The 23,736-nt window shown below is 41.8% G+C and overlaps 3 protein-coding genes across 4 annotated transcripts in view; 2 read left to right on the top strand and 1 right to left on the bottom strand.

The window, feature by feature from the left end:
• The window catches only part of mgat4a (alpha-1,3-mannosyl-glycoprotein 4-beta-N-acetylglucosaminyltransferase A), an 80,449-nt gene extending 75,924 nt beyond the window's left edge, over positions 1 to 4,525 (top strand). Inside the window, exons 13-17 of one of the 2 annotated variants that reach the window (XM_063213686.1) lie at positions 1,365 to 1,443; positions 2,114 to 2,173; positions 2,303 to 2,363; positions 2,596 to 2,708; positions 2,871 to 4,525. In XM_063213686.1, coding sequence (XP_063069756.1) covers positions 1,365 to 1,443; positions 2,114 to 2,173; positions 2,303 to 2,363; positions 2,596 to 2,708; positions 2,871 to 2,897 — 340 coding nt within the window. In that variant the 3' untranslated portion in view covers positions 2,898 to 4,525. The remainder of the gene's footprint in view (positions 1 to 1,364; positions 1,444 to 2,113; positions 2,174 to 2,302; positions 2,364 to 2,595; positions 2,709 to 2,870) is intronic. The other variant, XM_063213687.1, reaches the window with a different exon arrangement.
• Positions 4,526 to 11,757: 7,232 nt separating this feature from the next.
• On the top strand, positions 11,758 to 12,626 carry LOC134461681 (cytochrome c oxidase assembly factor 5). The gene is made up of 3 exons (XM_063214564.1): positions 11,758 to 12,013; positions 12,274 to 12,357; positions 12,487 to 12,626. Exons 1-3 carry the CDS (start codon positions 11,912 to 11,914, stop codon positions 12,526 to 12,528), a joined length of 228 nt encoding a protein of 75 aa, XP_063070634.1. The 5' UTR covers positions 11,758 to 11,911; the 3' UTR covers positions 12,529 to 12,626.
• Positions 12,627 to 13,341: 715 nt separating this feature from the next.
• On the bottom strand, positions 13,342 to 23,526 carry si:dkey-4e7.3 (uncharacterized protein LOC402865 homolog). The gene is made up of 7 exons (XM_063213685.1): positions 23,209 to 23,526; positions 22,927 to 22,985; positions 22,368 to 22,561; positions 16,970 to 17,149; positions 15,913 to 16,024; positions 15,487 to 15,623; positions 13,342 to 14,297 (listed from the first exon to the last, which is right to left on the bottom strand). The coding sequence occupies exons 1-7, from the start codon at positions 23,280 to 23,282 to the stop codon at positions 13,950 to 13,952; spliced, it is 1,104 nt and encodes a 367-aa protein (XP_063069755.1). The 5' UTR covers positions 23,283 to 23,526; the 3' UTR covers positions 13,342 to 13,949.
• Between the last annotated feature and the right edge of the window lie 210 nt (positions 23,527 to 23,736).

The following is a 23,736-nucleotide window of genomic DNA, read 5'->3' as shown; positions in this document are numbered from 1 at the left end:
CCAGGGACTGGAGGCAGCTAATGAGGGAGCTAAAATAAGAACTCCACAGCCCAGCCTACCTCCCACATCCACCATGGGAGCCAAAGGGGAGAAGAAAGAGATAAAAAGAGGAGAGGAGAGGACAGGGAGAGAAAGAGGAGAGAGGCAAAGAAAAGAGGAGAGGGAAAGGAGAGAAAGAGGCAAAAGGGAAATTAGAGGAGACTCAAGTGAGAGGGGAGAGAGGTGGCGTGTTCTGACAAGTCTTGTCTTTAATCTACATTGATGAGGCTTTGGGAACGTGTGCATGTGTGTGGGCGTGCGCATACGGTTCTACGTATATGTGCGATATCAATTAAGCATATTCTAACTTGCCCTGCTCTCAGAAGGAAAAGACAACAGTTTTTAAAAGAAGACACTATTTTCTGTATTTTTAATAAGGTCCCACCTTTAAAGGTTTTGAACTTTTTAAAATATATTGATGTGACCAAACTTATTTAATGTATTTATTCAATTATTTATATCATTGTTGATTTTTAATTTGAGGCGAATTCTATTACCTGTACTGGCCATGAAATAGCCACTGTTGCATATTTGACCATAAATGTAAACAAACAAACAATCTATATGTGCGTCATGACGCACATCTGCATTACAACGTTGGAAAGTTGTGTGTGTTTACAGACACATTTGAAATGCAACAAGACTTTGTGTGCGCGTGTGTGTGTGTGTTGTTGAGTTGTTTTGACGCAGGCCCTGACCTCTGAAGTGTGAATGTGTTAACGAGATAAGGTCTCAATGTGCCGATGTGAGACTCCAGTTAATTAGCAACTCAAGTGCTGAGGTCGGATAAAAGGACTCTTTATCACGGGCTAGGGTGTATATTCGTATGTTTCCATGAGTTTGCGTGTGTGTTTGTGTGTGTGTCTTTCCATGTGATTGTTGTGCTGGTCTTAAACATGTACAGGAAAAAACACATTTTCATGGGAGCGATAAGTGAATAACTGTTCAGACCTGACTCTCAGTGATGTAAAGTATAACATGCAGTAAGCTGGCTTTTTTGCAAGCTTGTCTTGGCTCCAGGTCTTGGTTTTCATGGCTCACACCTGAGTCATAGAAAAGAGAAACAAAGCCCACTTTTTATCACCCGGACACTGTAATGCACATTTATCATAACCACAGACAAGAGCATAAATTACTTGGCAGGAGCTTTTATAGGCAGAGAGAGACAGACAGAGAGAGAGAGAGAGACTACTTTATACATTTGTATACTGTCTTGTGTCTGGACTTTGATGTAAAGGCTGAACCGGTGCGTGTGTAGGCATATTTATGAAGTTGTGTCTGTGCATTTATAAGAGGGTTTTGTGCATGTGTGTGTGTGTGTCTAGGTTCCTGTTCCGCAGTGGCAACCAGGAGCACCCTGGAGACAGGATTTCAAACACCACCGTGGAGCTCCTGCCTCTGATGGTAAGGAGCTGACTTACTGCCGTTTCATTGCAATCCACACACACCATTATATTTTTTTCAGTATTAATCTAACTCTTGGAGAGTAACACCAACTAGAAGAGTGTTAGATTTGACTCTTATACAATAGTTAAATCCGGTCGAATTATTTAAGAATTTCTGTTTGGACGAGACGCGTTCTATGTTTCACTAATAGTGAGGGTATCCACCAACACACCATAGATGACTCCTCACATCCAGTGCAAATATTGATCACTCCGCCTACGAGCATTCCCCATGGAATAATCAAAGTCCCATAGAATGCTGACGATATTTAAGTGAAAACACTGTAGAAATCATGCGGATGATATACCCTCAGCATTCCAAACGAAGAGAATTACATTTGACTCTTATGTGATTAGCACTGCCAAATCTACTGTGCGTCAACCTTGACGAATGCGGATTCATGGTCTTTAATGGTGGACCCTGTTGGCTTTAGAGCAAATTCAGTCCACCACAGGAGCTAAATGAGAGTAGCTCAAGAGCTGTTTCAGTCTGCACCCTATGAGCTAACTAAAGCTGGGTTTAAATGTAGAGCTTTGTTGAATTTGTTTAACTTCGTTTTGTACACTGTGCTGCGGTGGTGTTGTGTGATCACAATGGCCAACGGGACTGATTTTTACTTTCCCTTCAGCTGTCCAAGGCCAAGAAGCATGGAATTACAAAGGTTGAAATGGATGCCCACCTTTTATCAGTTAGTTTTTTTAATTTGTTTTATTATGGAGGTCGGTGTTAAAGATGCAGCATTTGCTGGTGTCATCAATTATAGTAAATTAGTGGAGACGAAGAAGTCTCACTACGCTTGCTCTTTATTTTTTCTCAGGAAAGTGAAATACAGACCAAAGAGAAATTCAAGAGAACAGACGATCACTTCTACAGAGTGGGTGAGTTTGACTCAAGTTTGCAGTGGCCCAGCGACTTGAATGACATTTATTATGCACAGAAATTATGTGTCTGAAATTGCAATAAAGATGGATTCTTTTCTTTCTTTCTTTCTTTCTTTCTTTCTTTCTTTCTTTCTTTCTTTCTTTCTTTCTTTCTGTCTTTCTTTCTGTCTTCCTATCCTCCCTGTCATCCTTCCTTCATTATTCTTCTACTTTCATGTTGTCTGAGCAGCCTATTTTGAGAAGGGTATGGCAGAGGCAGCAGTGGACCCAGCGTTCAACCCTGTGGTGGCCCTGCGGCTTACCGTGCTGAAGGACTCTCCAGTCTGGGCTATCCTGAGTGAGGTGAGACCCCCACCTCCTCCACTCTCTGACCACTGTACATTTCAGTAGGGGTGGGGGGGACGACAAATACTCTTCCTCTGAAGGGGGATATGCAGAAACAGTTTGAGAAACACTGGTGTGCAATGCATATTTGTAATGTGTCTGCCTTTCTTTCCTTTGCAGATTCACATTAAACGGGTGGCCGGCTAGCGGCCTGAAGGACCCCCTACCCCGCTGGTGACGCTGGTCGATACCCCCTGTAGGCACAGCTGTGCTGTGTCGGGCGGGGGTGTCCCTCCCCCCTCCACTCCCCCTCGGTTACCACAACTGAAGAAAAATGAGTGAATGAAATATTGACAGTGGCTTGGCAGAGACCTGTTGTTGGCTCGGACATTGCCACAGTCACCCCCCCACCCCCGAATGAAGCAAATGCTGGCACCCATCCCTCTGTTTCTCTCTTCCACTGCATTCCTCCAAATTCCCCATCCTCGTCTGTCTGTCTGTCTGACTGTCTGTCTTTTCCGTCTCCTGACTGTCTCTCCACCTCCTCTCGCTCTCTTAGCTGGCCCAATCCTTGCACTTGGCCCATGTCCCCCCTCCCACCGCCTTCCTCCCCCACCCTTCGCGAGTGCTTATGTGAATGTGACTACTACTGTACAGAAAAGACACGTTCCTCTCCTCGAGGGATACTATTGACTTTATTGTTTTACGTGGAGTATCGTCATTTTTTTGAAGGAATTGCGTCCAGTGCCATCAAGAAAAGAGGAAGCGCTACTTGTGGAGTTAGAGAGAATGCCACCACCTCTCTTTGGCTCAGCCTCGACTTAAGGCGGCTTACAAGACTGAGAGTGTGTCGTAGATGGACTCATGCGTGTGCACACACAAACATACACATACGCACCCTGACATATTTGTTGCACCTGTTGTTTGTGTTTTGTTTTTAAAAGGGGTTATTGCACTGTTGTAAGAGAGACAGTCCCTTCATGAAAAAAGAATGTTCTTATCTTTTTGTTTTAACGACACAAAAAAATGTGTATCTTTACTTTTCCTTCTCTAAAATCTACACCAATCTGAACAGAGAGAACCCACATAGGTTATGCCATTTGTATTTAATAAATGCATTATATAGTTTCAAACACACTGGGTAAATAATTATATTTCAAGTTTTTAAACTTAATCTTTCTAGTTATTGATCTTGCGCTTGATTCCCAGCAAATGCCTTTCACTGACGGGCTTGCCAATCTTTTTCTGCATTTATCACAAATAAAATCTCCTGTTAAACAGGAGTCTAGTTTTTGACCCAAGTCTTGGTCATGTCATGGAAAAACAAAACATGGCGTCCCCCAAAATCTCTGAAGGGATACATAATGTTTACTTCTACTACTACAACGTCTCTGTCTGTTCTCCTTCTATTTCTTCCTTTTCTTCTTCTTGGTATTTTGACGATCTATGAAGGTGACTTAATTTATTTGAAATAAATCTTTAATTTGTACAAGAGGAAGAAAAGAATGTTATTTTTTAAATCTGTAAGAGAAGTCTATTAAGTGTTTTGAGAGAATGACAGAAAACAAACAAAAAAAACAAACAAGCAAAACGAAGCTAGATTGTTTTCTGTAATGTTTTTAATTGCTACCATGACTTATTTTGTTTCTGTTTTTGTGGAACGTGAAGCGCAATGTTCTGTGTAGCTGCTGTTGTCCTTTGCCTACCTTTTTTTTATCACTGCCTGCACAATGCTGTGGTGTGCAGGGTCTATACCTGTGTGCCTTATTCTTCTCCAAATCCCCTTTACTCCGCCTCTCTCTCTCTCTCTCTCTCTCTCTCTCTCTCTCTCTCTCTCTCTCTCTCTCTCTCTCTCTCTCGCATACTCTCATACACTCTCTCACTCTCTCTCTCTCTCTCTCTCTCTCTCTCTCTCTCTCTCTCTCTCTCTCTCTCTCGCATACTCTCATACACTCTCTCACTCTCTCTTTCACACACACACACACACACACACACACACACACACACACACACACACACACACACACACACACACACTCCAGGGCTCTGCAGTAGAACTGCCACTGGGCGAAGGTTGGATTGGAGAACTGACCAATGCCCACTAATAATTTGGGTGCAGGGCCCCTGCTAAAAGGTATAGGCTTGAATGGCATCATTCATGATTGTTTTTCTTTAGCTTTTTCTTCTCATTGTGGGGTGGTATGTAGGTGTGAAGCAAAGGTGTAAAATAGCCGTTTTCACCGTTATGTTGAGTTCCCTTTTGCATAGCAGGTCTATACGACTACCGGTTTGAGGCGGAAAAATTGCAGCACCTATATGTATGTCTGCAGGCAACTTGCACCTGCTTTAAATGCACTGAAATGTTTTTGACAGTGTCTGACATCATGTGAAAAGGGCCCAAACCAGGTTGAGAATGTAAAATCCCCGTCAGACCATCAAACCACCTCTGAACCAGCCAATTCTAATGTGTACTCAAGACAGGTAGGTCAGATCATCAGATGAGTCACCTGAGTTTGATGGAAAACATGGCAAGGACTTTGTACTTTCTGAATCCGAGATTGGCACCTGGGTGGGTGGGAATGAGCGGGGCCTAGCATTGACTTCTTCTACTGGAACTCAGGGATTCACACAGTATCCCTACACTCCCTCAAAGGTTATTGTATTATTTGGATTTGAACTTGAAATTTGACTTTTTTATGTTTGACCGGAAACATCGTGTCTCACTGCATTTTTATTGTTTTATTTTGTTATGGGGACATTTTTATTTGGTTTGTCGGAAGACATTTTTGTCCTTATACGTTAGAGATCATTGTGTGTTTTTTTCATTGTTAATGAAGGCTCTGTGGAAAGCCATCTGGTTCCTGCTGTAGGAGTCATGTGGTCGATGGGAACGGCAAGATGGAGAGTGAGCGATAGCCGCGTCACACACACAAAAAGCACTCTGACCAACCAATGTGGGTCTGTGGTATTTGGACACTCCGGTCCCGATTGAATAACTTCATTGTTGCAGCTGACCCGTTTTTAATCTAATCTCCCAAACGGAGATTGTGGGACACCACATTTTGTCCTTTTTCCATCAAAGGGCTTCCAGCATTCATTTTGTAACCCTTTAATGTTATCTGTCATTCGTTTGTCAACCATTCCATCAAAAAGTGCAGAAAACCAACTGGCCTGTTGCCTTCTCACACGTTCCATATATGTTCGCAGCATGTTTTTTATTTTATTTCTTTTATTGGTTACACTTTACTTGACGTCGGCGTCATATGTATGAAATAATAGTGTCATAATAGTGTCAAAACACAGGCACACACAGTCATGGATGAGTCGTAAACATGATGTCAATGTCATAAACCTTTTATGGTCATGAAAAGTTTACATTGTCAGGACTGTCTTTACCGTAGCCGAATATCACTTGATGACATAGTGATAAAATGCTCGACATTGACATAATGTTTATGACACATGCATGACTGTGTTACGACACTGTTATGACACTTATGTCATGCGTACGATGCTGGCACCAAGTACAGTGTTGCCGAAACCCTTTTCCTTAGTGCCAGATTTTGTGGTGGAATTGCCTGGTTAGCGTGAAATTAGTCACCATCACCTTTGCAGGCCCCCAGAGATGTTGTGGCACACTCTGAATTTGATTCCCAACCCCTCACTGTGCTTTTGGCAATCAGTTGGCCCTCTACAGTAAATGCAGAGTTGAACTTCCTACTGTATATATCACAAGTGCTCTCATCTCATTTGATTGTACATACTCGATTTGAAAGAGAAACGTAATAGATCCGTGTGATGGTAGAGGCGTAAGCTGTACACAAGCAATGTTTATTTTCATTTTGTTTTTGTTTTGTCATTTTGAACATATCCATTTCAAATCATGTCTCATACTGTATGCATTGTCCACTCGTTGAGACAGAGAAATATGTTTGTGTTTGTACTGTATGACGCCTATTGATGAAGGATTGCTGGATTAGGTTAGGCTTGAACGACACTACTGTTTACCCACCCTCCCACCCAAAGCATGGTTTTATTTCTATTGGTCTATTGGCATGTATGGGGAATGTGGTTGTTGTTAATGTAGGATAATTTAAGGTTTGTATGGTCAAGAAATTGTTAAAAACTATAATATATTCCACCCCCCCCACCACCACCACCACCTAGTGTGTTCAAATGGAACGGTTGGCTTTGAAGTACCTCCGTTACTAGTGTTTTTGATTTGTTTTGTTTTTTTAAAGAACTGATGTTCCTGAAATGCCTGAGTGGAATTATGGTCAGAAATAATTCAGAATGTATGTTGTGGCGTGTTTGACTTACCCCCCCATGAGGAAATATTTGCTTTTGTCAAGCCTAATCCAGTGGTCTGTAGATCTCTTCTCTGCTTCCCAACCAAAGATAGGTGACACAAGTGGTTTCTCCCATCATGACATACTCCAACAGCCTGTCATGTGCCTTCATTTGTGTGTTGCTCTCTTTTTTTTGACATTGACGTGGATGTGCGTAGACATTGCCATTGCTGAAATAAATGTGTTCAGCTAATGCACAAACCATTTGCTGTTTCACCTTTTTATTTCATCATCTCTGGTCAGTCTTTGGATGGTGCAATACCACCATGATTCCAACACCACACCAAAAGATGTGGAATTGTCTGTAGTGTGACAGGCATGCCAACTGAATTCTATTTTGGGAGACATGAAAAGAACATCCATGCATGACTATCTAGTGACATCTAGTGGTGAGAATACACAATGTTTACAATATAATGTTGAAATGTAATACAGGTCGTAGTGGCCTATTAGTGCGAGCAATGGGTGAAAGAATCGCTCACAAGGTGATACAAGCATGAAACTTGGCACAGGTGTTCATTAGGACATGCTTATCAATATCAGGGGTGGAGCCACTCAGAATTCCATGTTGCATAGCAACGGTTGCTAGGTAAAGCATTTGCCTTAGCAACCAGCATCAATGGTGCCGTTTTCTAATTGATTTGATGGTATTAAGGCATCTGTACACTGAGTCATTGTCTTAAAATTACTGTAGCAATGTTGAGAGAGGCTATATATTACAAATATGTACCATTTCCTTTACAGTAGCAACCAGCATCAATGAAAACAGGTTCTAAGCAATTCAGTGATATTGTGATGTCTGAATCTTGACCGCGTGTCCTAAAATCACTACATTAATCCTTCAAGATATTATACATTAGCAACATGTGTCACAATAGCCCATTTCATGTCATTTTCACCATTGAAGTCATAGCAATGATGTGAAAAATACAATATACAGTAGCCTACACTTCTCTATTTACTTTTTGACATCAAGTCTCAATATGGCTTACACATGTCACTACACATCAGGCCTGTCTTTATCCTTATACATGTACCTTGTCAAGCCAGCTGACTATTCAAAACTGGACATTTTGGCAAGACAAAAAGCGTATATGAACACAGTTAGTACAGTGCTGTGTTGTAAAGTGTAACCTAGCGAAGTGATTCTTGACATGCCCTTGTAGCTTTTTATTGATCATTATAGTCTGGTGAGTTGGGTGCTACAACATATTACGATACAAACTGGTTTCCAAAAAGTGGGGACACTTGGTATTTTGTGAATGAAAAAATACTCTTCAATCCATATGTAAAAACAGTCAATCCATACATAAGATGGAGAGCTGTGCAAATAGAGGAAATCTGAAAGGACAACAATTCAACTTATCGGCATAGGAATTTGTTACATTTGGAAAACATTCTACATTGCATATCGAAATTTAACAAATCTTCATGCCTACATACTACTTCATCTAAAATCTTGCACCATGCATGCATTACCATCTGGAAATGGGATGTAAGATTCACTTATTCACCTAAATAATTTCTGATATATCGCTAATGAAGGGAAATTCAGGAATTCCAACAATTGCAGTATTCCAGCACTCAAAGGTGAAGGCAATTGCCTGACATGCCACATTTCCAACAGTAACTCGAGCCAAACGTGAAGTCTTTACGAGAAAAACAGAAAAAAAATCCACTTTAAGTCTCGTGGTGCCTTTACGAATAACCTTGTTTCTCGTGGTTGGGCGACGAAAGGGGGGACTGACAATTGGGGTAGTTTGGTTCTGGGGGGAAGAATACTGCGGACATTTAGGAAAACAGGTACACTTGAAAATTCTGTGGACATTTAGGAAAACGGGTACACTTGAAAATTCTGAACAGTAAAACCAATGCATTTCAGTTAACTGCCACAGACAACACAATTGATAGACAACAGTGACCTAAGCACTCATTTACAATGAGTCTTTGTGTGGGGATAGGTTGAACATAGATTTTTATAATTTTGTCTGGTTTCTGATATAGTTCCTATACAGTACATCAGGAGAGTTTTGACCATGGGGTGGCCTGGTTGGGGCGGCGGGGCCCATGGAAATCCTGCTACTTGAAAATATAGCAAGTTCATTTTCTGGTTCTGAGCGGCATGTGTGGTGTCCCATTGACAACAATGGCATCAGAAGTGAAAGTGAAAGCCCAACTGGAAAACTCCAACTCCCATTGTCATTGTGACACACCACTCAAGTGTTCACTGCATACTGCACTTATGCATTTACATTTGCGTTTGCATTTATTGCATTTATGCCTCACCCGTGCACGGGGGCAGACCCCAAGGGCACCCCAAGGGAGCACAGTGGCGGGACGGTGCTCAGGATACTTCAGTCATGAAGGAGAATGGGGGAGAGTACTGGTTAAGTACTCCCCCCACCAATCTGGCAGGTCGGAAGTCGAACCGGCAACCTTTGGGCTACAAGTCTGACACCCTAACCCCTTACCCATGACTACCCCTATCTTACTTCATATCATGTCAAACTATGGTAGTCTGTGTGGTGCTGAGCGGTCAGTGTGGTGTCCCATTGATATTACTGTAATCATAGTATAATCATACTCACATAAATGCATGCAAACATACTATACAGTACATGCAGACAATTAGTTGTGGAACTCAGACTGTGAACACTGTGAAGACCAATTCCAGTCTCTTGCTATAGCTGATGTTTGTGAATTGTGCAAAATGGTGAGGGTTTTGGGCAGAATGTGTGTGGTCTTCAAACACATATGTACAGTATTGAACAATGCTCAAGGAACATTTCACTCCTCATTCTAAGCATTATCTTCTGTTCTAGTTGAGGTAATAGTGAGAATTAATATTTTTCTACAGTTGTTAGTGTCACACCTCCCTAAGACATGGTCGAGGTGTGAGGTTTCCGATTCAATCTCAAGAAGGTCAACAGCCATTTAAGAACATGGCTTCTCTAAACAGTTGCGATCAAAATGACTCCCACTCACCAAGGCTACCCTGCCGTAGCATTTCAAGAGGGCAGTTGGCTATTGCAAGGCAGGCATATGGTGCCGTATTGGCAGTTGCCCTCTCTGGCTGAGTGGGGATGGACTCGCTGAGCACAGTGGAAGTTTCTTTGATCAAGTTTGTCTGAAGCCAGGGCAATTTGTCCTGTTGCTGAAGTGTTCTTGATAGAGCAGATGTCAAGACTATTAATGGTTTCAAAATGCACCGACTACACAAAGCTGACTGTGAGAAAACAATGGCTTTGGCAGTGAAATTCTACCAATTGAAAATGTTAAATTGAACTCTGTCTAACTATAGTATGTCAATAGTAATCCATAGTTATCTGAAATATTTTAGTTTAGTGGTATAGGCTATATAGAAATGAAAGGTTTGGTACTTTTAACTTTGTAAATAGGCTACAATATACAATCAGTAGGGTGTAACATTATTAACGGGGTAGGAGAAACACTTTTCTTTTCATTCCAAATATTATCTGTTGTTTTAAATGTAACTTATATTTACCTTATCTATAACATATAATTACGCCATTTAGGTTGAAGAAACATTACAGTTGTTCTAAAGATGTGTGGCCCATTTAGTTTTAGATATAATAATTAATAATTGTGGGGTAAGCACGAGGATCACTGTCAGATGACAGCGCATGTAGGATATACCATGTACTGTACTGTATGCATTCTTTCTTTCTGAAATTATTTTTGTCTGGTCAGTTGGCAGTATTTGGTACATGTACATAATATAAAGATAGGCCTGCCATATAGAGACATTTGTAAAACCTATTTTACTTGACATAATTTAAAAAAGAAGTTATCATTTTACATGTTATTATTCACATAATTACAATGATTTTGGGTAGATAAAATGACATCATAAGGGGTCATTATGGTACATGTCCAGTATATAACCTCTTTAAGTATTGCTACAGTCATTTTAGGACATTGACTCAAGATACAGATGCCTTGATTCCACAAAAACAATCAGAAACGGCATCATTGATGCTAGTTGCTAAGGAAAATGCTTTACCTAGCAACCGTTGCTATGCAAAATGGATTTCTCAGTGGCTCCACCCCTGATATTGATAAGCATGTCCTAATGAACACCTGTGCCAAGTTTCATGCTTGTATCATCTTGTGAGCAATTCTTCCACTATATAACACCCATTGCTCGGACTATATATACTGACATGCATCCACACAGATTCTTCAAGGAAGACTAGAAGACAAAACATTCTAGAAGAGCTGTGTGATGCATCTCAGTGTGTCTATCTCAAGGTTAATACCTGCTAAGTTATCTACCTCTCTATTGCTAGACTCTAAGTCTTTCAAATGGGAACGATCGTGCAATGCAGCATTTCCCTACCTAACCTATCTAGTTCTATGAATTATTGTGGTTAATGAGGCAGCCATTCTTTAGGCTTACAAACAGACTTTTCAGTGAGAACAGGAGACAGGACTGTAGGCTATCCATTTTTCATCATCTTTTTTTTTTTTTTTAATCAGGGCCTATGTCGACATTTAATTTGACAGTTTGCTTAATTTTAAGGCGCCTGTAGCGTGGGAATTCCCTGAACATGCTGTAACTACAAATAACCTGATGGATACATGAAGCAGCTAGTTTTGTTGCCAGCAAAGAGACAGTGAAGGAAAAAAAACACCATGTTCCACGCCTTGCCTGTGGAGGGCAGTAAAATGTTAGTTCTACATCAAAGTGTCGCACAAACTAAACAAGAAACTACTTCCGGGTTCCGAAGAGGAAGCTTCAGGAAGCTTGCATAACAAACCTCACAAATGATATGACACTGTTCATAAGATAAAATTGACAGTGTCACAAAGCTTTGTTTGACAACGTTATTTGAATGAGAAGTAAACACAATGCCAAAATACTACGAAGATAAAGAAGAAGATGGCAGAGCTTGCGCTGGTATTCGAGAGGATTTCAAAGCGTGTCTCCTTCAACATGACTGCGTTTTAAAGGTAAGGATGTTCACGTTACTAGCACTTCAGTCAGATATTCTTTAATTATCTCTCTCTAGTCTGTACTCTCTCTGCTACAGTGCTAATATTCAGTCAAATTCCTACTGAATCGTATAGCTGGCAATGCGTTCTAACTTAGTCGTTTTAAAAGTTAGGAATTGTGCAAATTACAGAGGTTGCGAGTTAGGTTCCCTAGTGAAGGCCATGTCCGTCTGTCTGGTTGAATGGTTCACGAGCAATGTTTTAATATCGATTCCTAGGAAGGGAAGAAACCCAGTGAATGCCTGCAAGAAGGACACTGCAAAGGCTTGCAAGTTTCATTCTTCGAGTGCAAAAGATCCATGGTAAGGGTTCCAAATAATCGTCAGATACAGCACATGTAATGTGTGTATTGACAATGTAGTAGCTTCTAGACAAAGCTGTTTGGTGTTACGGGTGAGCTTTGCAGCTAACTGTGTGTTTTTCTCTTTTAGCTTGACGCAAGATCTCGATTCAGAGGCAGAAAGGGCTACTGAATGATAAGGGGTTGCAGACAGTCACTGTACATCATGTACGACATCATGTAAAATTGTAAATATCAATTGCCACAATAAACTATTGTTTTGTAACCGCATTGTCCTGATATAAATCTCTCATTTATACGTCCCCTGGCCTATACTAGCCTAGAAATCTAGATACACCTGTAGTGGTTTAGCTCGCTCAGCTACCCCGGACCCCGACTCTTGATAGCATGGGGTCAGTCAAATCAAGTCTAGTACACTTAATTGTCAAAAATCTATGTAACAGGGTTAGCAGCACTGAAGTTTGAAATTGCGTTTTGACCAATCTCCAATGTGCAGTTCAGAGGCGAAACAATTGTACGCAGGGCCCCAGGGCAAAACACTGATGGGGGCCCCTCAAACAGCTTGCCGTGGTCACAATAGGGCCCCCATACAGGAGGGCCGGGGGCAAATGCCGTGCTTGCCCCTCTTAAATCTCAGCCCTTGGTGCAGTTTAACTAAAAACATATAAATAAGACACTGACAATTATCTCTCTCTCACACACACTCACACAAACACATTTAAAAGCAAAGTGTGGAAAGTCGATGTAATCTAGAGGGGCAATAATGTAGGAATTGCCAATTGTTCTATTGGACTGTCAGTTAGTTCTACTGTGTTTTTTTTAATAGCACATCAGTCAAACACTGCCTTGTGAAACTATTTTAAGAAGGACCAATTTTTTTTATTTTTTTTTAATAGGTAGATTTTAGGGGAGCTGCCTACATGTTTGTTCTGCAACCCTTCTAATTAAGCAGTGATGAGAAAAAGGTTAATTTCTTACACAAAACTATTGTAGTGACATTTTATTACAAAGAAGAATTAAAAAAGCTAAACCGTCAAATTACTGTTTCCAAGTATCCCTACATGACCACCTAGCCACATTTCCACAACTGACCAGAGGTGGGGTTATCAACAAACATGCGTAGTGAGAGGCCTTGGTCTACAATGGCACAAGTAGATAGTAATGACAACGGTTGTGATATGGGAAGAAAGTATACAGCCAATCTGTATGAAGTGTTATCCTCATGGCTGTAAAAAAATGTGTTAGTTCAATATCTCTCTTTGAACTTCCAACCTCTCAACCACTATTAATTTTTTTTTTGTAGCTTTTTTAAATTTTAACCAGGATTTATAATCATGTACCAATCAAATGTCCATTTATAGCCTACTGGTATCCATCAATCCGTCTTATACTATATTAAGTAATACAATTATGTATATCAAATGAAATGAAATACTTCCTGTAAAAGAAGAACTTGGACGTTATTGAGCCGGAAAGTGCATATTATTAATAAGTCTCAACATTCACCTTCAAATTGTGCGTTAAAAATGAACACACTATAAATTCTACACATCTACAGTAGCACGATAAGTTCTCCACGTCTACAGAATGACGTCACTTCAAAGAGTCCATCAGCATCTTCTTGAACTTCTCCAGGTCCACCTTCTTCATGATGGTGGCCTGGTGTGTCTTCTTGAGTGTGTCGAGCGTATCCAGCACCATCATGCCGCGAGTGTGCGTGCCGCAGAGCTCCACCGTGACTGCCACACAGTCGCTGTCGAGTATGAACGCGTCGTCGATGGCGGCCGCCAAGGCGTAGGCGTCGCAGGGGATGAAGCCCTGGCCGTCCACCAGCTCCTTGTCGATGCGCTCGCTCTTGCACGCCTCGATGCTGTGTGAGAAGATCTGTGTCATGAACTTGGCCTTTTTTGTGTCCTGTGCCAGCCAGTCGGTGCAGAATTCCTGTTGAACAGACACATTATTACATCATTATTACATTACACCAGTGGCTCCCAAGCTTTCTGCTGGGACCCCCTTTTGCACCTAAAAATATTTTCGTGACCCTCAACCCCGTAAATCAGGAAACATTATTTATCCGTTGGTATTGCTAAATTCTAATTTGATATTCACAGGCGAAATAAAAAAAAAATATATGTATTGGCCTTATGAGTGAGTACCAACTAAATGATGGAGTTATGTTGACTGTTAACATCCGTTTCCCCTCCTTTTCAAAAAAGTGAGTTTTGTCTGCGACCCCCATAGGGGTCCTGACCTCCAGTTTGGAAATCAACGCATTACACTTTGCTCTGACACGTATCCCATAGTGACCGCAGTAATGTGCCTTGCTCAAGGGCACCCCAGTTAAGACCGCAGTAATGTGCCTTGCTCAAGGGCACCCCAGTTAAGGATGTCATGAGATTTGCAACAGCAATCTTTCAAATCACAACTCCCTAAACATTATGTCATAGCTGCCCAAGTAATGCAAGTCCTGGAAAAAAATCAACTAAGTTGGGACATTTTATTTGCAACTGGTGCCTGGAACATCAAACCCTGTTCCAGCAGCTTGTTTAGGTGACCTTGGAATTACTACTGCATGGCAAGGGCTCTCATCTCACCTGAATGATGCATACTGAACTGAAAGGGAGACATACTGTGGCAGAGTAAGCTGTACACAAATAGTTATGTGGATTAATTTTGATGTGCCATTTCAGATACCATCTGTATTACATGGTAGCTGTCATGGCTGAATTCCTCTTGAACTAGAAAAGTGCAAAAAAAAGTAAACATAGTAACTAAGTCAGTAAATGTATTTGCCAGCGGTGCCCAGACAGCACAACAATTCCTGTTCCAGCAGCCTGTTCACCTACTAGTCAATGTTTGTTCATTATTTAGTAAATATTAATGAAAATATCAATTTTGGCAGTAAACGGCACAGTTTCAATGAGCAGCATAGCAGCAATGCCTACTTTGGCCACCATCCTACACAGTGCACCTTTTGAAGTGAAAGTAAATTTGTGCTGTACAGTAAGTGGTTAATTTGCTCCACCACAAAGTATGTGGTATGGTTATGTTTGGCGGGATTTTGCCAACATACAAAGATGTGGTACCATCATTAGGGTTGACAGTCAAGAATGCAAGCCTGCAGACTTACCCAAGGGAGTTTACTACGGCAGGTGAACTCCCATGAGGCGATGTAAGTGGGGCAAAGGTAATCATTTAGCACGATATAGGCGGCCTCCGGGTCACAAGCAAAGTTGAACTCTGCACAGGCTGTTGTGTTACCCCGTGCTGCGGAAACAAGAAAAAAAAAGTTTAATAAACCATGTCTGTTTGACTGAGCAATATGTCATTACTAATTTTAGTCAACTGTTTTCTTTTAAGTTACTACTAGAAAGTTAAGAGCTTTTAAGTTCAACATTTAAAAAAAATCTATTCAAGTGAAGTTCCTTTAGAGAGTAATCAACTTAAGACTTTGTATTCACTATGTTAAAAAAGGCATTGTAATCAATTCATATTATATAATATCATAGATTATATCATATTATACAGTATATTATATCATGGAGGTGAGACTTGCATTCTGTGTTTCCTCCCATTATGTACAGGCCTTTGAGTTTCTGGGATATAGTGGGATCGATCCTTATTGCCAAGGCCAGGTTTGTGAGTGGGGCTGTGGCGACCAAAGACACCTGTGAATAAATTATGCTTTTTATATGACAACACAAACATAATACTGTACAGGTACAGGGTTCAGAGGAATCGTTTAATTTTAAATTGATATGCCTCTAGTCACTGAAGATATAGAAGACCACGCAACTGGATTACAATTTAACTTAAAACACACGTTTGTGCTAGGAGTTTTTTTTTTTACTTCAAGGTCTTCAGGGTGATGTTTTATTTTAGTTAATGTGCAACTGTCCCATAAAGCACCACAGACAACCCTCACTAAGATAGGACACTCATGTCATTACTACATAGATGTGAAGACAAACTTGTTTGTTAATGGATTTCAAGCTCCACTTTAGAATTTATAATGGCCAGTGTTCTAAACAAAATAATGACAGACCCAAAAGCCTAATTTGGCAAGACCAATGTCCGAGTCCAAGACAAGTCCGAGTCCAAACAATACAGAGTTCAAGACAAGTCCAAGTCCAAGACTTGACTTGAGTGCTACAGCCCTGGTCATTACCACATAACCACAATGACTAATCATTTTTCAGTAGAGCGTAACGCTGGGGCTACATTGGATGTGTTAAAGGATAGTTTCGACGTAAAACGAAAGTTTCACCATCGATTTGCCAGTGATTGCAAAAGAGATAACATCATATCCAATGCGACATTCGAGAGCATTTGCATTGTAGGCTATTATAACACCGTGCTGAAATAAAGGACTTGTCTGCGATATCAATTAGCTTCAACTAGGATGAATGGAACTGGCTACACGTGACACAGTGAACATTCTAAAAAAGAATAGCCCATTCTATTCAATGTATTTTAGAAACAACCTGACTTAACGCAACATAACTCATCCAGTGTAAGCATTTTGCTTTGCTATACCTTGTCTATAGTCCACTCTCACACTATGTCTGCGGGTATTAAATAATGGCTTTAATTTTAAAAAAAGTTCCACCTGCCTCGCCTGGATGTTCATTGACTATCCGCACCAGGGCCTGCACAGCGCCCTCCCCCTGTAGCTGGTCCAAGCCCGGGGCACTGGGGTCAGGGGCGTCCCCCAACCCATCCTGGCCATGGAAGTGGCCTGCATCTATAGGCACACCCAGAATAGGTTTGCTGGCACCTTTGAACACTGGAATCTGAAAAAAAGACATTGCAGAGTAATTGCATTTTGACATTTGAAAGAGTAGGTGAGGTAAGTGGGCTGTAGTTTTATGGTCTGATCTGTCTACCCCTGAGTTTGAAACTGACTACCTAATCAAATTAGTAGACATACGCAGCCATTCATTTCTCCAGGTGAATAGAAATGTGATGTACACAAAGACATTACTCTTGATCCCCAACCATAACTTACTGTATGCTCTGTACAGATGTAAGAATGAACAATTGGTCATGCAAAACAAGCTGTATGACACAAAGGAGAATATTTCCCCCAGCCTGTGATAGGAAAAAGTATGACGCAGACCATCCAAACATATTCCCGTTTCGATAGCTGTTTACTACACATTTACAGAGTCAGACTGTCACCATTGTTGCTCAACACGGTCAGATGACTGCACTGGCTGCTCCCACGCTTTTTGGAGAACAGATCCTCACTGGTTAAAAGTCAACACACTTTCGGAAAACTTGCTTTTTTTAAAAGCATTTACACTCAAATGCACTTACTGATATTTGGCCATGTCACACACTTGCGATTGATGTATACCATAAACACAATTTGATGAGTGAATGTTTATGAAAGCCCAAGTAATTGAATGAATGTTTAACTAACAGTTTTTTCCAGAGGCTTCAATGAATATGCACACAAGGCTACAGTCGGTCCCCCTACAATGCACACCCTTTACCGAGGTAATGCCACGTCATCCACCTCGGTACGTACCGGGCCTAGCTGCAGTGTACCCAAACAACCGCCGGGTGGCACTTGGGAGCGCTCGCTATACGCTTTACCACGTGGTAGTCTCTCTCTCTCTCTCTCTCTCTCTCTCTCTCTCTCTCTCTCTGGCCTACAGCTTACCTATTGCAGCGCTCCCGTGTGAGCTTGGACGTCCAAAATGTTTATTACCATATGGAATATTTTACGATGCTGACGGCATATTAATATACAAGTGAGGAGTTCGTTGACAGTTTCCAATTCCCCTCATGTGGCGCACAGTGCTCCGCATGTAGCAGGATCGATAATGATGGTCAGGGCGCACAGCAGTGCTTGGGTTGCTATGTTTTTTTCCCCTGGAATACTGTCGCCGATTAGATAGAAATATTCCTGTTATGAACCCGAGTTTAGTAGGCTAGATATCGCGCAGTGAACGAGGCAGCCTGCAAACAGTTTGAAGCGCAAGGTGGCTGTAACAAGTTAGAAAGTAGCCAAACTCTGTTGCTTGGTAACCTTTTTAAATTATGAGCGTTCCACGAACTATCTTTCTTTGCGCACGCTATAAAATGGCAATAAACATGTTATTTTAAACTACTGGTTAACTATTTATGCTTTCTAATGTTGGTAAAAGCCGTATAATAAGCGGGATAATGTATTGTCCACACGTGACTATCGGAAAATATTTCCCTTCGAAGCGTAATAACACCCCTCCGCCTCCGCCACACACACACATACACACACACACATACACACAGTTACACACACACACACACACACACTGTTTGGAGAGGACGCATTTAAACTGTAACAGTTTAGGCAGTAGGGGAGAGCAGGGACTCATGAAACTCGGGACGAATGAAACACTGCGATTTACTCGAAAACTTTAACATCGCCTATCCGAAAGTATGAAAAGTCAAAGTTGTCAGGTTTACAGGCAAAAGGGATTTAAGTGTCAGTAGACACTGTCGGGACGAATGAAACACCCGTTTCATCCGTCCCTCTCGCCCATTGACTTAAAGCAGGATCAAAATAAAATGGGAGCACTTGAGATGACTATGTTCCAACTTGTCTTGAGCACCGTCGTAGCGCAACAAATCATTATCGTAAACATAGCCTAGATAATTGGAAATTACAAAAAATAGGCTACATTTTATAGACTTTGGTTATAAGCCGACTCCTCTACCTGTTTGAATTAGTGCAGCCTTACAGGGAGGACGTTAATTTGGCATAGGTCAACTGCAAGAGACTACTAATTTGTGACTTGACGTGATGTGTGAATAATTAGGCTACGATATGCAACAGGCATATTTAGCCGCACTCAGTCATTCATTGGGTGAATGTCCCGACCCTGTGTGTCCGCGTGCATGCATGGGGTGGGGAAAAACACATTAAGCGTGCCATCACCACCCATCCCCCCGGACGCACGAAACCCATTGAAGATCCAAGCAATTGTAGTCTGTCAGTATTTTAGTGTGGGCCCAGGTAGTTGAATTCCTGCATGGCCTGGTTATCTCAATAGTGCCAAGAAGATGTTTGCCCTCAGGCTAGTGTGTTCATAAAGCGCATGTTCGATTTGCTGTAATAGGCTACGATCAGTAAGCCTCAACTTGTCTGTCGTGTCTTTTCCTTCTTTCGATATTTTGTAAAATAGGCCCACGTTAAAGGCTAAATACGATAATAGGCCTAAATAAGGCTAATAAAGTGAGCTAAATAAGTCAGGCCTAAATAAAGTTGTTTTAGCCTATGAACTCAGGCAATGCAGAAATTTGCGGAGGGATTTTGGATAACTTGGCCTATAGGCTACCGATGGCTTTATGAACTTCATGACTGGGCTACAAGATAGTAAGCATATTGACTTGTAGACCACCAACATCTGATGCTGAAGTGGGGGAGGGTGTTTTTTTCCACTTCAAATGTTCCCCGACACACACACACACACACACACACACACACACACACACACACACACACACACACAAATACGCGCTAATCGCTCTCTCTCTCCGTCTCTCCCTCTCTTTCTCGTTGTTGCTATACGTGCATCTGGATAGGCATAGGCAGTGTGGTCACCCAGCACATTTTCATAGAAATGCTGTGGGTTTTTTTAAATGAAATCTTTATTCAGTTAGGTTGTGAACAGCGTTTCTCTTTCGATGTTGCGTCACCGTGGACAAGTGTCTGCTCGAAAACTTAATGCAAAGCGGCTAAAATGTTCAGAACGTGTTGAACTTTTCAGAACATGAATGTTTGTCTGTGGGGGAGGGGTGGGTTACAGCAGTGCAGTGCAGTGCAGTGCACGGGACTGCACAGCCTTTTGTGACATGTCGTGGCGCGACAGGTTATCCAGCCTCCGAAGGAGTCATAGTTCCCCAGTCATACTGTTGGTTCGCATCTCCCAACCGTATCACGCGCCAGTCGTAAAGTGTTCACGGAAAAAATGTGGGAAATTCTGGGGGAAATTCTGGGGGAAATTCTAGCAGATGATTAGCCACACCTGGTGTAACAGATGTATTGTCATGTGTGCATCACATCCCCAGTTAACCGGAATCCCGTCGATCGCGCACAACAGCGCATTGAAAGGATGAAATGTTCACAAGCACCAATACAAAAAAAACCGTCTTCAACCTATTAGTCCGTAGGCTATCCTGAGGATATCCGTTCCTGACTTGAATAGGTAGTGCAGAAATAATTAGGCTAACAGACATCACTTAGCCTATAAGTTAGGAGCGGAATTGAGACGGTGAATGCAGGACAGAATTATGAAAACAAAACACCGTCGACTGGCGGTCTTGTTTAGGGATCACGCTTGTGTTATTATCAAATACCCAACGTTACGTGCAACGCGCAATTGGCTGACTCTTTCCACTTGTAGCCTAAAACTGAGGGAGGGATCAACATACAATGAGCTACACTGAAGCAGATTACTCTGCTTCGCAAAAAAAAAAACAGTGCACCAATAATAGGCTACCCCAGTCTTCAACCTACTATTTAGGCTACCAGATATATAGGCTAGTAATAGTATTAAGTTGTGCTACCTTGTTTTTTGTGGTAACGACAGTGTAGATCAGGTAATAACCTGCAATAGGGGAAGCGGCATGCGCCAGTTTTAAAGACGGAATGTCGTCGCCAAATGTAAAATCACCTCTCTCATGCTGACATGACGGGGCACTACTTCATTAGGCTACAATGTTGTTCATGTCTGTTTGACTCACACTATACGAGTGGTTCAATTTGTGTTTTTGTGCTCATCGCACAAATGAGACAGACAGGCTTGCTTGATAGGGCTACACAAAGCAAGCGACATCGGTCCACTCAAAATGGTCCGAACTCCGCCGCTTGATTTCATGTCTCCTCAGTCTCTCCATTACGGTTTATTAGTATACTCTGTTTTGCTATTTTCGTTATTCTTAGCCCTGGCATTACAGATGAAGCAACTGTGATCAGTGAGGTTGTGGAAACGGTTGAATAGGCCTATGGTCCTAAATTGGAAGCGGCCGATGCCAGTTTTGAAGACAGAATGTCGTCGCCAAATTTAAAATTCGATCTCTCTCATGCTGGCGTCACGGGACACACTTAATTACAATGGTGTTCCTGTCTGATTGACTCGGTTTTAATTGTCTTTACCGGTTCAAATTGTAGTAGGTATGCAAACTCTGTATCCTGAGGATACCCGTTCCTGGCTTGAATAGTGCTGAAATAAGTGAGGGACGGATTGGGAGACGGTGAATGCAAGACAGAAAAAAGTCGAGTTTAAATTCACATTGTGGTCTTGTTTAGGGCTCACACTTGTGTTATTATCAAATGCCCTATCAAATGCCCAATGCTAAATAAAACATGCAATTTGCTGACTGTATTTCTACTACTACTAAAACTGGGGGACGGGCAAGGACGGAAGCACAAACAGACACAGGCAGACGCTGCTCTGCAAAAGCGGTGCTATACTGCCCCCCGCATTCCCAATGGCCACAGGGTGTAATGATCACGGTACGCTGCCGCGGCCCGGCACGGTAGTGAGCAGATTGAAGTTACACCATCTGTATTACCCTGACAGTCACACGCTGCAAACACAGCCACAGTGTCTTGAGAATTTAAGGTTTGAATCATTCCTCTGTTCTCTTCCTCTGCTAGTTATTATTGTATCATGTCATGTGGGTTGCTCGTGATCTCATAATGACTGCAGAGCTGGTACAGTTCTGATCTTTGGGGATTTGGGACTGTAAATCAATAGGAGGAAAGCATGGAAGATTCAATGCTCTTTCCCAATACAACTTGATGTGGGTCTTCATCTAACCAGCATAGGGGTGTAAAGCCTAAAATATATTCATGAATTAAAATTAAACAAATAAAAAATGAGAACAAAACAAAAAATGCAAAAGCATGAACACAACAGCAAGAAGCTGAACTACAGCATGTGAAATTCTGCACCATTTGAACTCTGCACGGTCCACAGCAGGTGTCAACATTACAACAAAATCAACCTAAGGTACCTCTTGTCGCCCGCACACTTTTAGGACGCGCAGGACATTCTTGCAGACGTTCTCCACAACTGTGTTTCCATGCACGCATGTGATGCCGAGCACCTGTACATTCCTGGCGGCGAGTGCAATCATAATCGCCTGGGCATCATCCACTCCACAGTCCACATCTATCAGCAGCTTTTTCGGCATGGTGGACACGAACCCTGTACAGACAGAACTTACTGCATGATCAGCTGTTACACATAGCAGACCATGCACCGTCTTAACACGAGAGGCGTTCAAGTAAAATTATATCCTAACTCAGAATGTGTAAACACTCCTATTTCTGATTAATGTCCATTTCTGATTATTGATGCTGATCATTCATATCCTAATCCCACTCAATCTACAATGCGTTTTGCCATCAGTAGCCATACAATTATTGAGATATCTCTGAGACACTGAATATTTGTTACATTTGTAACGTCTCCAACCAGACATGCATTTTCCACAATGTATCTCTTGCTTGCTGTTTCAGCAGCACCTGTAGGCTACTTAAAATTGATAATTTGTTGCACCGTGCGGTTACCTGACAGATGTCTTGAGATTCGTGTTCTTCTTTCACCCAGGGACCATGCACGTGGAATCCTTGTAAATCAACCGACCACATGCAAATCGGATAGATTAGAAGACTACCATAAATGCAGTTAACTATGCTACAGTAACTAAGATAGCATAGATTGTCGACCACTCTGGTAACTGCAGCAGTGTCTGATGCACACACTCGTATACTCGATAATGTTGTTTTAATTTTAATTGTATAATGCCATCGGCATTATGAAACTAGGAGCCAGTAGATATATTATCTTACCTGCATTCAGCACAAGCAAAAGCAAAAGTGTGTTTCTTCAACGCATGGATTCCCCGGCGAATGACAGCCGCCATAGTCTGCGCATGTGCACAGGGGGCGTCTTACAAAGTACTTTCATGATACAGTATTACCAGAAGACAAGTAGCCTAGATAATTGACTGTATCAATTTGATCTTGATAAACCCACGTACAACTCGTGATTTGCGATAACGTTCAAATAAAGTATTCGTGAATGTGTTCCAATTCATGAGAGAAAATAAAGATGGTAAAGGTGATGATGAAGCTTTCAGAGGGAACCGTAAATCTCCGAATAGAGGCGTGAAATGGTAGCCTAGAAATCTAGACGCCGTACAGCAAAAAGCCCCCGGGAGCAAATTCAATTTGCGGTCGCTAGGGGCGTCTAGATTTCTAGGCTAGTTAAATGGCTTTGTTACCCTACTCTTGTTTTCCGCCGAAGACAGAACTCTTGTAGTGTGTGTAGCTCTGCTCCACCAGGGGGCTCCGGAGCTACACACAACCATCTGGAGA

Source organism: Engraulis encrasicolus, chromosome 13 (assembly GCF_034702125.1).
Source record: "Engraulis encrasicolus isolate BLACKSEA-1 chromosome 13, IST_EnEncr_1.0, whole genome shotgun sequence".
NCBI lineage: Eukaryota > Metazoa > Chordata > Actinopteri > Clupeiformes > Engraulidae > Engraulis > Engraulis encrasicolus.
Note: the sequence above shows the minus strand (reverse complement) of the source record. Positions and strands in the feature narration are given on the sequence as shown.